At 39.4% G+C, this 14,505-nt stretch overlaps 1 protein-coding gene across 1 annotated transcript in view; it reads right to left on the bottom strand.

Annotated features, from left to right (window-relative positions):
* smyd3 (SET and MYND domain containing 3) overlaps positions 1-13,489 on the bottom strand; it is a 72,552-nt gene extending 59,063 nt beyond the window's left edge. The window contains exon 1 of the mRNA XM_034577071.1: positions 13,292-13,489. Within this exon, the coding sequence (XP_034432962.1) occupies positions 13,292-13,470 (179 nt within the window). The 5' untranslated portion in view covers positions 13,471-13,489. The remainder of the gene's footprint in view (positions 1-13,291) is intronic.
* Between the last annotated feature and the right edge of the window lie 1,016 nt (positions 13,490-14,505).

The following is a 14,505-nucleotide window of genomic DNA, read 5'->3' as shown; positions in this document are numbered from 1 at the left end:
CACGGAGTTGCAGGAAATCCATCCATCTTCCTTGACCCCAGACAGGAAGTCTGATGCTGACAACGACCCCATTTTCACGTCTTTACTTGTTCTTTGTAGCTTAACTCTCTGGGAAACGTTGCCCCTCGGGACGCAATCACATGCTTTAAGAGCTTTTCCGTATCTTCATAGCTCCCACACTGGGGAAACCTGGAGTGTGTTCAAAATCTGTTCAAACATTTATTGAATCTTGAACACTGAAGTACTGTGGAATTTCTTTTTATATTAAGATTCAAAGATGTAATAAAGTTGTGAATTAATTCTTAAGAGGTTTTGTGAAAAGCTTGGTTATGAGATAAAGAGGTGATTATTGATTAGTGATGAAAATCTTAAAACTGGCAACTGATGAGTTAAAGGTTTAGTGTGTACATTTTGGTGAAAGGGATCTATTGGCAGAAATTGAATATAAAATAATCCTATATGTTTTCCCAAGTGTGTTTCATCTAAAATTGTACCAAATGTTTTATTTACTCTTGAATGGGCCCTTTATATTTAAATAGTTCATATTTACACAGGGATAGGGTTCTCTCTACTGTTTTTTACAGTCGTCCAAACTGGACAAACTAAACACTTTGAGGCTACCACAGGTTCTCCTTCATGTTTGGAAGGGGAGGGTGAGGTGAGGGGTATTCAGCTGCATCATGCAACTTCACCACTGAATCTTACACACAGAACCTTTAAATGATTGATTGTCGTTGTTATTTCTAAACTACATCAATCTAAAAAGGGCTTCACTCGTCTGTGATCTGTACATGAAGAAAAATCCACCTATCTGATCAGAGAGCCATCTCTGAAACCACAGACACTGCAGCAGTTGCACATATGGCCATTCTACTGTAGTTTGTACCATGTCTCAAATTGAGTTTTTAGGGAAATTTTGTAAATCAAGATATAAAGCATCAAAAGTTGATTGGTTAAATTACATATAGTGTGATAAAAGATTAATACTGTCAGCGTTTATGTAAATGAAATATGGATGCAACAGCAGTGACAGAGAAGAGAGACACAGGAAGGATTTGAGACAAACAGAATATCAGTCTAACGCTGTACATACTGAGCCACATTACTGCACAGCTGCACCAAAGCAACTGTAGTTATGGTGACCGCCCCCAGGCTGATAAGCTCTCTGTATTTACAGGGTACACACACACACACACACACACACACACACACACACACACACACACACACACACACACACACACACACACACACACACACACACACACACACACACACACACACACACACACACACACACACACACACACACACACACACACAATTCACTTATCAGTCACATGATGCAGGTATTCCAGCTGGAGTTAAAAGGTCATATCTTGGCTGAACATAACTGAATAATTCCTCATGAAAACAAATATTTTTCTCCTTTGCTCATTTCATGTGAGAGAATATGTTTCCCCCCGCCCCTGATCTTTATTCAAGAGTGTAGTTCGTCGGTTTGAGAGCAGTATTGATTTCATGTTCAGATTTTGTAATGCTTTCCATTAAAAACCCTGTGCTCGCACTCTTATGGCTCCTGCTTGTGCTTACATTTGCTCTGCTTGCGCTCAAACTCTGCACTTGCACTCAGATATGGGTGTGTTAGCTATGTGTGGAAATAAAGCCCTGGAGGAGGGAGTGCAAGGATCCGGTTAAAGAAACTGCCCGTGCGGAAAGAGGTAACGTTAATGTGCCCACTACAATGGCGGTTCTATTTCATTTGTCAACACTATACCTGGCATTCTATTGGTTGGTGAATTTTGACAGACTTGTTGCACACACAAAAAAATCCAAGAGCAGAAGGAAAACAAATCCAAGCGCAGACGTTTCATGGTTGCCCAGAAGCAGCACGAGTAGAAAATATGTCCAAGCAACAAAATTATTAGAGTGCAAGCACACAGTTTGAGCACAAGCATAGCAAATCTAAGCACAAGCAGGGGCTATATGAGCGTGAGCGCAGGGTTTTGAGTGAAAGCATTACAAAATCTGAACATGAAATCATTAAGTCCTGTTGTCAAACTGAAGGACCACACTCTGTCACCCTTTCCGTTTTAGAATTGATTTAAAGATTTTAATGATCCCTTTTAAAGAAGCCAGGTCTGGCCCCAAGATACATCACAGAATTACTGACCCCTTATGTGCCTGCAACCAGCCTTCGATCCTCAGGTGGAGCCCTGCTGGCTGTTCCAAAGTCGAGGTTGAAAACAAAAGGTGACTGTGCCTTTGCCATCACGGCCCCTCGGCTTTGGAACAGCCTACCTGAGGAGATAAGGCTCGCAGAGTCAGTGACTTCTTTTAAATCACTTCTTACAACCCATTTTTATAGACTTGCTTTCATGTAATACTGTGATTTTATTGTCGTCTTTTCACCTTTTATTTTACTTGTTCACTTATTTTTATTGTCATTTTACTGCTTTTACGTGTTCTAATTTGATTGAACTTTTTCTGCTTTGTTGTAAAAAGCACTTTGTAATCTCTGTTTTTAAAAAGTGCTATATAAATAAAGTTTATTATTATTACTCTTGAATAAAGATGGGGGGGGGGGACATAAGAGAACAGGACAGTAGAAATGTCTTATGTCTGTTTCTTTAGCAGAGAAAAATGTGACGCATTAATTTTGATAACGATGGCCAACTAAAATATCCAACTATTCTTCCATAACAACAGCCACAATAGAAACACGTTTTTTTCTTTTATAGCAGCATCCTGTAGTTCAGCAGTTCAACCAACTGACGGCTCAGTATTTGTCATGAGGGATCATTTGGTTCAGTGAAAAACAAACACCTACACATATTCTGTACATTATTTCATGATTCAAATACACAGAGACAACTCTGCTGCCGCCTTTGGGCAATAACCAACGAGTTCAAGAAAATTCTCCGTCACATACAGTACATACAGTACGATACACACTGATTTAACTCAGCCCATATATAGATGTGGACAGTAATAACAGAGCAAGAAGCATCATATTAAATAAGAAAAGATGGCAAAAGATATAAAGTTCCTTCGTCGTCACTAGTGTGCAGCAGAATAATAGAAATGAATCATTTTCATATGGGGATAATGATTTCCTTCATGAAGCACATCTGTCTCAACTTCAGCTGTGTTCTCTTATGTTCTTTCTTTTCCTCCCTTGTTTTGTCCTCCTCTCTGTGTCCCTCACTTTCTTCCCTGTGCCTGTTTTGTGACATGATAGTCCTCTGGGTGTCAGGTCCAGGCACAGCAGGAAACCCATGAATAACATTAAATGGGTTTCATTAGGAACATGCAGAAGGCTGACTTAAAAAAAAATATATATATATATATATATTTTCAGCAACTCCTCCTCTGCCTCTCCATATCACACTCTTTCTTGAGCTGGAGCTTTTAGACGAGGGATGGCAACTGGGTAGAGCATGCAGGAGGCAGGACATAACGTATGAATTCCACTATGAGAAGCAATTGTTTTTGTTTATAGTACATCGATACCAGCGTCGGCCCTTATTACCGAAAGCTCTCAAATCTGTTTTCTTTTCTAGTCCCTCCAATTTTTTTCGGCGTCTTCCATGTGTATGACACCTCTTTGTCATTCTGAGATTTTTCAGTCGCCTGTTGGAAACGTCTGCGACAACATTTTACTATAATTTTTTTCACCGTCACACTCTGGATAGACATTTTTGTAAATATATATATATATAATGTTGGAAAGTTTGAATAGAAACATTAGCATGAAATAGAACTGAAATGCTGTGACAATAAAATCCCTTTTTTCCATTGGTATGTGAGCTGTAGGCTCTTCTTTTTGTTCAGACTTTTCTTATTCAAATTTTTTTTTTTTAAACACACAGAAAAGTGTGTTTCTTTAAAGATGAAAGCCTCATAATGGAAACAGATGTTATGACAGAAATGAGTGTGGAAAAAGAACATGAGGAAGTTAGTGAGAGCACGACCTCGAGAAAGGACTGAAAACTGTTCCTCTACAGTAGAAGTGATTGACAGGTTGTGGTTTTCATTGATATGCAAGAGCATAGATATGTACTCTTACATGTGTGTATCTGTGGTCTATTTGGTTAAGTCTATGCTATCAGACACCTAATTAGGCCTACCTCAGCATGTCTCTGTTGGTATGTGTGTGTGTGTAGCATGGTAATTAATTTCCCGTGAGTATTGGCTGCTGCGTTGTAGCCACTGCAACCACTAGTGTTAGTTCTATGTTTGTGTGTGTGTGTGTGTGTGTGTGTGTTTGCCATTGTGTATGTTAATAATTAGCGGCGTCCTCTTTTCTGGGCTGTCCGGTCGTGCCTGAGTGAATTTTCTCATTTCCAGGCTGAGTGGCCAACACAGCATGGTCCCTTCCCACATGACAGGTAATGGTGTGCGATTATGTGTATGTAAAGTAAATTACTGACAAATATAATATAGATCACCTGCAAGATTCTTGATGCCACCAGGCCCACGATTCTGTGGATTTTTGGAGATTGGGTTGTTCTTGTAAAAATACACTGTACTTCATATCTCGCAGGCTCCATACAAACATGTATCTGGTGTGATGGAGACACTTATTGTTTCTGTTGCCTGCAGCCTTTGTCGATAGTAAAGACAACATGAAAACAGCTCCTTCTCAAAACTGTTTACAAATCAGCTTTTTCTCTTGGTACAGAGACAATTCCAGCACAAACCTTCTCGCTGAGAGCGCAGATACTGCAGCGTATTTCAAAGCAAATGTGAGAACGTATAAGCTCCAGTGTTGAACGTTTCCTGGAGGGACACTACTGCCATCTAGTGCTAAAGCAATGCTACAACAGTACAGCCTGCACAGAAGTGAAGCGCTCAATACACGGACGGCGTCCAGAGCCCAGCAACAGCAACTCAAGTGTGTGTGCGTGTGTGTGCGCGTGTGTGCGCGTGTGTGCGTGTGTTTGTGCCTGTGTGTGTGAGAGGGAGGGAGGGAGGGAGGGAAGGAAGGAAGGAAACCAGCTGTGCTGCATCTCAAACCATCCTAGAACCCTTGCTGAGTTCATAATGGTTGTTTAGAAGATGACTCATTGACACCTGAGGGGACTCATATGGGACGAGTCTCCTTGTGGGTTTATTGCATGATGATAAGAGTACAGGCGCGTGCACAGAAACATGCACCCATGCATACAAATCAAGGCTCAAAGGAAACATTGACACAGTTACATGCAAATTTTGTGTGTGTCTTTGGTAATGTCTGAATCCATTTTCAGACGAGATTAGTGTCTCTGGTGAAGGTTAGGTCACTTCTTTTGTCATAATTTTAAATTGGTTTCTGCTGCCATTAGAAGAAGTAGAAAATTAAAACATACAACTGCATCATCTATACCAATTATGCTTTAGGTTAGGGTTGGTAATCTTGGAAAAGCCAGCAAGAGCAGGCTACACTCTGTGTGGGTTTTCCCCAGGTACTCTGGCTTCCTCCAGACACGGGGAGAATATTTAAACTCCACACAGTAAAACCATGACTGAACCTGGATAACAATAAACTAATTGGATCAGAATCATAAAAAAATGCTCAAATCTGGCATATAGATAAACACTAAACACAAAACCAGAAGACGGATTAGGTCAAAAGTTCACAGTTTCAGCCATTCTGACATTATATTGACATGTTGTAGCTCCTCTATGCAGCATATTGTAAGTGAGAATTTTAAATGCTGTTCTAAAACACACCAGGACTCGGTGTAAAGAGAATAGACCCAGAGAAATATGAGAGGATGTCGTTTGATCTCAGTTAAAAGCCTGACAGTTACACATTTCAAACAACCAGAGTTTAAATTTGACTGAATTATGCAATATAAAAGAGAATTAATTGTCCGAGAGCGCTGTGTAATGGCACGGATAACTTCCATGGTGTCCTAGAATGAGACGATGGATCGGAACTTTGCTATGTTTCTCAGATAAAAGAGTCATGGCTGAGCTAGTTTTGTGATATGCTGATTGAAATGCAGACAAAACTAAATCCCAGGCCAAGTGGATCTCAAAGAACGTCAGGATTGGAATCAAGTCCTCCTTCTTATCAATATTTAATTGAACGTAAAAAAATCCCAAGTCAAATCTGATTCTTGTGCAAGAAAGAACTTTATCTCAGTCCAGATAGATTTTATTGTTTTGGGGTATTTAGCCTTGAGGTTTGAAAGAAACATTCACATTAATAAGTAACAGATGCACTGTCAAAGATACAAGAGAAACAAACACTGGAGGTTTTGCACTCGCTGGAAAACACAGCGACTTTCATTCATGTTGTTGTAATGTTGCACTGTGTGAAACCAGCCCTCAAGGGTTAGACATATCTAAAGGGATGTGGTCCTCACAAGCAGAGCGAAAAATGAGAAAATGATACCCCCAGATGTTTTCCTTGATGAAGACACACAAAGGGAGGCGTGTTTCTGTTGTACAGCAAGTCACTTTGCTTGCAAATGATACAGCTCTGTGTGTGTTTGTGTGTTTTCCCCAATAGCAAGATGCTTTGAGACACCTGGCTATCTAACTGTTGGAGGCAGGCAAAACAAGAGGGAGATGGAGAACAGAGGAGGAAGATGCAGAAGCAGATGCAGCCAAAATAATGAAGGAATGGAGTGAGTAGAATAGGAGAGAGGCAGATGGGACGGAAAAATGTAAATGAAGGATGAGGGATGATGAGATGGCAGAAGAGATGCAGGGAGAATGAGGAGAGAAGGATAAGAAGAACGAAGATGGGAAAAAAAACTGTAGAAGGAGGAGAAAAGGGAGGAAGACAGGGATGTCAGATGTAGCAGATGGGAGGATAAATCCAGAGGAGGGAACAGGTAATAGGAGGAGGAAGAGGAAGAGGAGGAGGGCTGACTTGCCTTTAGAACTATTTCCCTCCTCTCATCTGTTCCTGCTCTTGTCTGAGTGTATAGGAACTGCATCTGAACTCATAACATGTATACCACACCATCCCCACAGTGTGTGTGTGCGTGTGCGTAGGGGTGAGAAAGAGGTCGGGGTGGGACAGGCTGTGCATATGTAAGAGATAAAAACTGTTTGTTGTGCAAGAAGATTGCACTAAGAAAGTATTGTGAAAATAACTGTTTTTAAACATGATGCAGTGTAGGTGTGTGTGTGTGAGAGCGAGAGAGAGAGGACAAGGAAGATCTAAACCAAAGACCCGTCCAAAAATGTTGAAAATGTATTTTAAAAAGTAGCTGATCCTGGTCTTTCATGAATCAGCTTCATGAATTACGTTAATAACTTGAATCGTTCAGTTGGGAGTCCCATGAATTGACTTGCTGTTTCAGCTGAGTCATTGTACATCTTTTGACAGACGGCAGTGCAAAGCAGAACAAAGTGACTATCTGCAGTTCACTGCCCAGACTCTCTCAGCTTCAATGCTGAACATTTACAAAGTTGACAAAGCTTTTTTTGAACCAGTCGCTGGTTCCACCTCCTCCACTGCCACCCAGCGAGAGTGACTCCTTGGCTGACAGCACTGTCATCAAAGTTTTAAAACTGAACTATGACCAAAACTGAGGAAATCTAAAATTTCACATGACATGTTAAGTATTAAAATATAGAGTCGTACAGGTTAAACATGAGACTCATGTTGGCGTGTGGTGAAGCTGCTGTGCAGGTGAACTTGACTGTAACTGGGGAAAGACTGCGGATAATGTTTATCATTAACATTAACATTAACATCTGAAATTAAATTAAGTATTTAAGAAACTAAAACATAAAGTGTACATAGATAAAACTGACAAAGCATGAACAACAAGCCCATGACAAATGAAACTGCACAAGGTGAATGTAATAAATAGAGGGAATGAGAAACCAGAGGAAAAAGTAGAACGATATGGAGGTAAATGGACTGTGTTTATATGAGATTTTTCAATATTGACAACTCAAAGCTCTGTACAGTACAAGTCGCATTCACCCATTGTCTCACTCACTCACACACAGTCATACTCTTTTTTTCTAGCTCACACCATCCATACTGTCAGCACAGCCGTCAGGGGCAATGTGTGGTTTAGTATCTTGACCAAGGACACTTAGTGGAGAACCCCTCTACCACCTGAACCAGAGCTGCACACCAGTTCTTTGTGATTTCTGAGATTCTGTCTTAACACCATCAAGTGCTGACAATCCAATGCAGCTCTGCATATTTCACAGTTAACCTATTTAACAAACTTGGACCTAAAACCAAACAAAGTTTAGAAAACAGGTCTGGTCGCACTCCATGTCTGTTTCTCACTTTTAAATTTGATTTATGTCACACATGCCGACTAATAATAAAACAGGTTTGTTGCATCCCTGCACCCCTCCAAACGTTCAGCACTGCATGTAAGGTGACATTTTTAGTGACTGGCTCGAAAGACATTGTCATGATTTCATCTACTGTTGACTTGTTCTATATTTTGTTATGTTTGTGCAAGTTCAGCCTCCTGATAACAGACATTAACACATGCACCCAGCTGAAATTAAAACAAAACTCTCAAGTCAACCGCCTGTCAGTGTTTGTTATGTTCTTAGACATAACACGCTACACGCAATGAAAGGTTTCTGCCTATAAATAAGACAAAGGTTTGCGATGTTTTGTTGTCTGAGTCGTTATTTTGTGTGTGTTTGTGTGTGTGTGTAGTCCAAAGAGACAGTGAATGAGAGATTGGTGTCAAATACAAAGACTTCATCTGACAGTGATAACACACACACATCTAAGTCTTTCTGTGGTGTGTCAGAGAGGACCTCATCAAAGTGTGTGAGCGTTTGATGTGTTATCTGTCCAACAGAGACAGTGTCATCTCTCCATCTTTTTCTGGAACTTCCTCTTCTTCGACTCACAGCTTTAGAACAACACAAACATGAAGTGTCGCTGAGAAAGAGATTCTGTTTCTCATTTTGTTATGTGCAAACATTTCCTGCTGAAAATGTAACATAATCAGTGATTCTGATGTGAATTGTGAAAACAACAAGCTTGGACTCATGCCTTTTGTGAGGCTCAGTGTGACTGTTATATGTTGTTTCCTTCCTGCAACCCACCAATCACAACATGCAAAATAACCACAAATGCACTCTAATAGAGACTGACAGCAGCGGCAATACAGGCCTCGCCACACCCTCATTTGACGCTGGACAAGCATTTTTTCTTTCCATAATTCAGTCAAAATGAAGCTTAAACCTGGAGGTCACCCTATGCCGCTCATTATATTTTCATAGAATCCCTCATTAGCTGATGCTGCTGTGTTCACAGATCCTCCAGGGGGGGCCACAGGAAACTTAAAAACAACAACATGAAACAAAAATGCTGTGTCAATTTTAAGACGGGCAGGTACAACAACAGAATTAACATCAACTAATATCAATATAGGGGATATATTCATGATACAGCTCTCCTAAGGCAGGAGACTTCCAGTTAAAAAGTATTTACCACTGATTAACTTAAAACGCACTTCAGGGACACACAATTAGCCAGAAAACACTTTTCCACTTAATTAGCAAGTAATATACCGTAGCTGCATTTTAAACGCTGCTTCCCTTTGCAATGTTCAGGAAATCTACTCCGTCGATATTAAATAATATTGTCCCTTTTTTTTCTTTCTTCTTTCTTTCTCTTTTCTTCCTCTTATCTTTCATTACCCCCCCCCCCTCATCGCTCTCTGTGAGTCTGAGAACCACTTAAAGTTGTTTGTTTGTTGACTTCTGGCGGTTTGAATCCTGTTGAGATCTGTGTGTGTGTGTGTGTGTGTGTGTGTGTGTGTGTGTGTGTGTGTGTGTGTGTGTGTGTGTGTGTGTGTACATACTCCGCGTTTATCACTCATTACGTACGTACAGCCTTCAAGGCCTGTAATTAACTGCAGCTTTGATGCCCCCCCACACCTGCTCATTTCCTGTAACACACAGAAACACATGTGCGTTTGAACGTGAAGTGTGTCTCTGTTGTTCACACGATGAGATACGGTCACACAAATAAATACACACTCACAAATATATATGCACACGCTTGTTTCCACTCGCTCAGTCACACTGTGTGCCTAATTGTGTTTTCAGTAAAAACACACCTTGTATCTTCAGGACCAATCTCTGCCTTGAGTTGCATTTATTTGTGTGTTTGTGTATGTGTATGTGTGTGTGTCAGCTGTACATCCTACAACTGTTTTTGCGACACCAGCATAACATACACATCTCTCACCAATATGAAATCAATAAAACGATGTGCAGCAGAAGTTCAGACGCACAGGTTGATGTGTCGGCCACAAGCCAAGCAGATGTAGCCATGACACTTATTCAATACCTCAAAAACATGATCATACTCAACATAATCAACATGGCCGCCGTCTTGTTCCACACCCGCCCACCCACACACACCCACACACTATTAGGACTCCTGGCTACACGCCTTAACATTGTAACTTGACATTTATTCAATATCTCAAAAAGACAAATTCACCCTCTCACACAGGAAGATAGAGGTGGAACAAGAGAAATCAATAATAAATTAGAGTTTGAGCCTCCGCTAAACTGAATTCCATTATTTCTCAATGAGCTTGGAGCGAATTGTGTTTGTGTGTCCAACACATGTCTTTTAACCTGTGTGTGGACATTAAAATCATAAAGAAACAGCTGAGACTGCACTCTCTCTCTACGTTTGGAATATTAGACACTTGCAAATTCACTGCCATGTCTTAGTGGTAGTTTACGGTATTATAGTGCAATACAAGTGCAAGAGCTCATGTTTTCAGTACTACACAAGTCACACCAGACAACAGAGTAAGAAGCTAATGGATAATCCACTGGAATATAACAGCAGCTATTAGAGGGTGTGTGCAGTTACTGCTTAACTGCTCATATTCTAATCTCTAATAAAAATGTACCCTTATGTAGAAAAACTGGAAATTAGCTTCTTCTTTATATTCTCCCAGAGGTTATCTACATTAACTGACCTCATTAATCATCTTCACTTTACTACCAAGGCTCATACATACTGTATATTGCCTATAGTCATTTACCCTTCATTCACCTTGTAGCCCCTGTTCCAGAAAGCAGTAGCCTCGCTCCTCAACAGCCTCATTAAATTCACATACATCTGTTTAACCTGATGAAGTGAGTTTGGCTGCAGAAGAGAAGGCTGCGGTGCCATCGAGCATCCAGCTGCACAAATATCACAGACAAATGGGATGAAACAGGACAAATCATCCCACTGTCCATTTCCAACACACCCAGAATGTCTATATATACTAGGAGTGGGCGATAAGAATAAAATCCATCATTGCATTGTTTAATTTTATATAAAAAAAATCAACTTAATTGAAAAATCTGTTAGGAAAATACATATGATACAATAACTCTTAAGACTCCTTAACAACATGACAATATCAAAACTGATAAATCATATATAAATATTATTGTTAGAATGAAATTGGTCAAATCCAACCAGGGATATGAGGGAGCGGTATCATGGTATCAATTAAATGGCAAAATTAGAAAGACCAATGTATATCTTCACACATATCATATTACCCAATATTTGGTCAAATTACATGCTATAGGATCCAGGGGTCAATATACACTGTTGGGCTAATTAGTTGTCCCTCTTCTCCATGAATGCTATACTGCATAAGGAGGAATATTACATGGCCCCAGGTTTAATGTATGGCACTCTGATATACATAAATAAATGTTTTGATCAATAATATGAGATAATATAACCCTGCAATCACAATATTAGAATCATGTAATATGGAGGAAGTCAATTTATGGCCAATATCAGCTGATACATTTCCAGATCATTTGAAAATTAATTACATGCCAAAAATCCAACAGCCCCACATTACTACATAAAAGGGATCTAGCTAAAGCAGCCGTTTTCCCAGATATCTCCTTATCATGATGTGAGTCACGGTTAGGATCATTTGTAAAGTGAATACTAATGACACTGTTTCATTAAGACACATTTCAGTTAATGTGCACAATAAGCACTGCATCCATGTCTGTTCAACATTTATTCCAAATTGCAGTATTTTCTACATGCGACAGCTTCAAAAACCAGATTATCTTCACACCAAACAAATATTATTCATAACCAGGAAGAGCAATGCTGTCATCTAGTGGTCAGCTGAAGAACTGAACTGCATCGACTGCATTTTGAGCAGGTAACAATTAAGAAGCTTATAAGACAAAGACATAACAACACCTATATACCATTACCTGTATAGGATTAATTATATATATTCTTAAAGCTAGGGCTTCAAAATCATGGTATATAGCAGAGATCAACTACAGGCCTTTATCAGCTGATCCATTCCATATCACAAATCATTTCACAATTAATGTTGTGACCAAAATCTAACAACCACATTGTGAACTAGCCCTTAACATTTCTACACAAATGTATCTTGTAATAGCAACTGTTGTTTTCCCCAAATGTCTCCACATCATGACCAGAATCTGGGTTGGAGCTGGGATCATTTACACACTGAATATTGATGATTTGTTCTACTTTGCAGAATAATCACTCCACCCATGACTGTGCAACCTAACTTGTAGTATTTACCAGATTATTTACATTACAGACAAAAACAAAACTCAGGAGTTAAGTGTGTAAGGGATCTATTGGCAGAAATATATAATTAGAAGAATATAAAATAATATTATTGATGTTTTCACCAGTGTTTCATCTAAATTGTAAGAATTGTTGTTTTCTTTATCTTCAAATACTTTATATTTACATCAGGAGCGGGTCCTCTCTACGGAGGCTGCCATGTTTTTTTACAGTAGCTCAAACTGGACAAACTAAACACCTTTTGAGTTTTTATGACAACTGAAGGCTACCACAGGTTCTCCATCATGTTTGGAAGGGGAGGGTGAGGTGAGGGGTATTCAGCTGCGACATGCAACTTCACCACTAGATGTCACTAAACTCTACACACTGAACCTTTAAAGTGACCTCCTTTAGCACCAGGACAGAAGCATGCTGCCATCTGACGGCCAGCTGAAGAATTGTGCATTTAATGAAGTAATCAATTAGGAAGTTTTAAGACCGTGTCACACGCACAATAATGTAATTAACTGTATATGACGTTTTTAATAGATCTACAAACTAACCGAGAACAGAGAGTGGAGATAGAAAACATGAGTGTGAGGTTTATTTTCTCTTCCAGGGAGCTGATGTGGACCAGAGACACTATCCAGAGACACTATCCACCTCCTCACCTGCAGCCTTCACATTCACCATGAAACCATTCACTCTATCAGAGGTGTTGGTATTAACCCGGACCTGCTCCTCCTCTCTCACCGTGTGTAGCAGCGGTGGCAGACATCTCTGGAGCGTCTGTTGGACACGCAGCTTGCCAGCGGCTCCGCGGAGAACAGTAGCTCTCCCGGCCTGACCACGCCTGTCGCCCGCAGACCGTTGCCTTTCCCCGGGCTGAGGAAACGCTCCAGCCCCGGTGCCATGCCTCTGTTTCCCTCCATGTGAACCGAACGGTGTTTACATCCGGAATGACGCGCCAGCTGCGTCATGACGTCACTAACACGTACAGTCGCCGAAAGGGATTTTTTTTTTTTGTAAACCACACAAACCAAGATGTTTTATTGGCTCTGGACGATATGGACAAAAATAATATCAACGATATCATCAATATTGAGTTGATTTTGATCATCAAGATATATTTCACATTCATTATATTTTATTTTATTATATATGTTATGTTTATATATATATATATTATATATATACTTAAGTTTAGAGACTGATTTTTGCTGCTGACTGATTGTTGTCGTTTTAAACATTTTACAAATATGAGGTAGAATCTTTATTATATTATTCCTCCTCACTGCTTTCCCAATGTAAATCGATGTATTGAACTTTTGTCATATTGCTATTGATGAAAATTTGCAATAATTATTGATATTGTTTCATCACCCAGCTTTGTGATTTATTATATCATGAAAATAAAAAACAGACAGTTCAGCATACCAATATATATACCACCATATCATTCTAATTTGAAAATCCCACATCCATAAAGTTAAGTCATCAAGGTCTTGTCCCACCCATATTACTATTAGTGATAAAAATGACTTTTTGGAGAAATATAATTATTTTATAATAGAATATAATCATTATTCATTATTAAGTATGTTATTATTTCTGTTAATAGGGTTTGGTTAGTTTTTCCTTACTCTTGATGAGGGTTAAGGACAGAGGATGAGACGTTGTTATGAGACTAATTGTTATTTGTGAATATTGGCTATAGAAATTAAAGTTGATTGATTGAATAAATTTTTTTTTCTGATGTGATACTATCGTCTGTCTGGTATAGATAATTGCTGTCTCTTATTATATACCTGAAGGTATTGCCAAGTGACTATCACATGGATAGTGAGATTTACACACAGCCTGCACCGGTACATTTTAAGCTCTACACAATAAAACTGGGAAAGTTTTCACATCTGCTTCAAAATTACTAAACACAAAGTTTTGTCCATTACATTTTTAAGTGTAGG

This window comes from Hippoglossus hippoglossus, chromosome 3 (assembly GCF_009819705.1).
Source record: "Hippoglossus hippoglossus isolate fHipHip1 chromosome 3, fHipHip1.pri, whole genome shotgun sequence".
Classification (NCBI taxonomy): domain Eukaryota; kingdom Metazoa; phylum Chordata; class Actinopteri; order Pleuronectiformes; family Pleuronectidae; genus Hippoglossus; species Hippoglossus hippoglossus.
The sequence above is the reverse complement of the archived record's forward strand: the minus strand, read 5'-3'. Positions and strand labels throughout refer to the sequence as shown.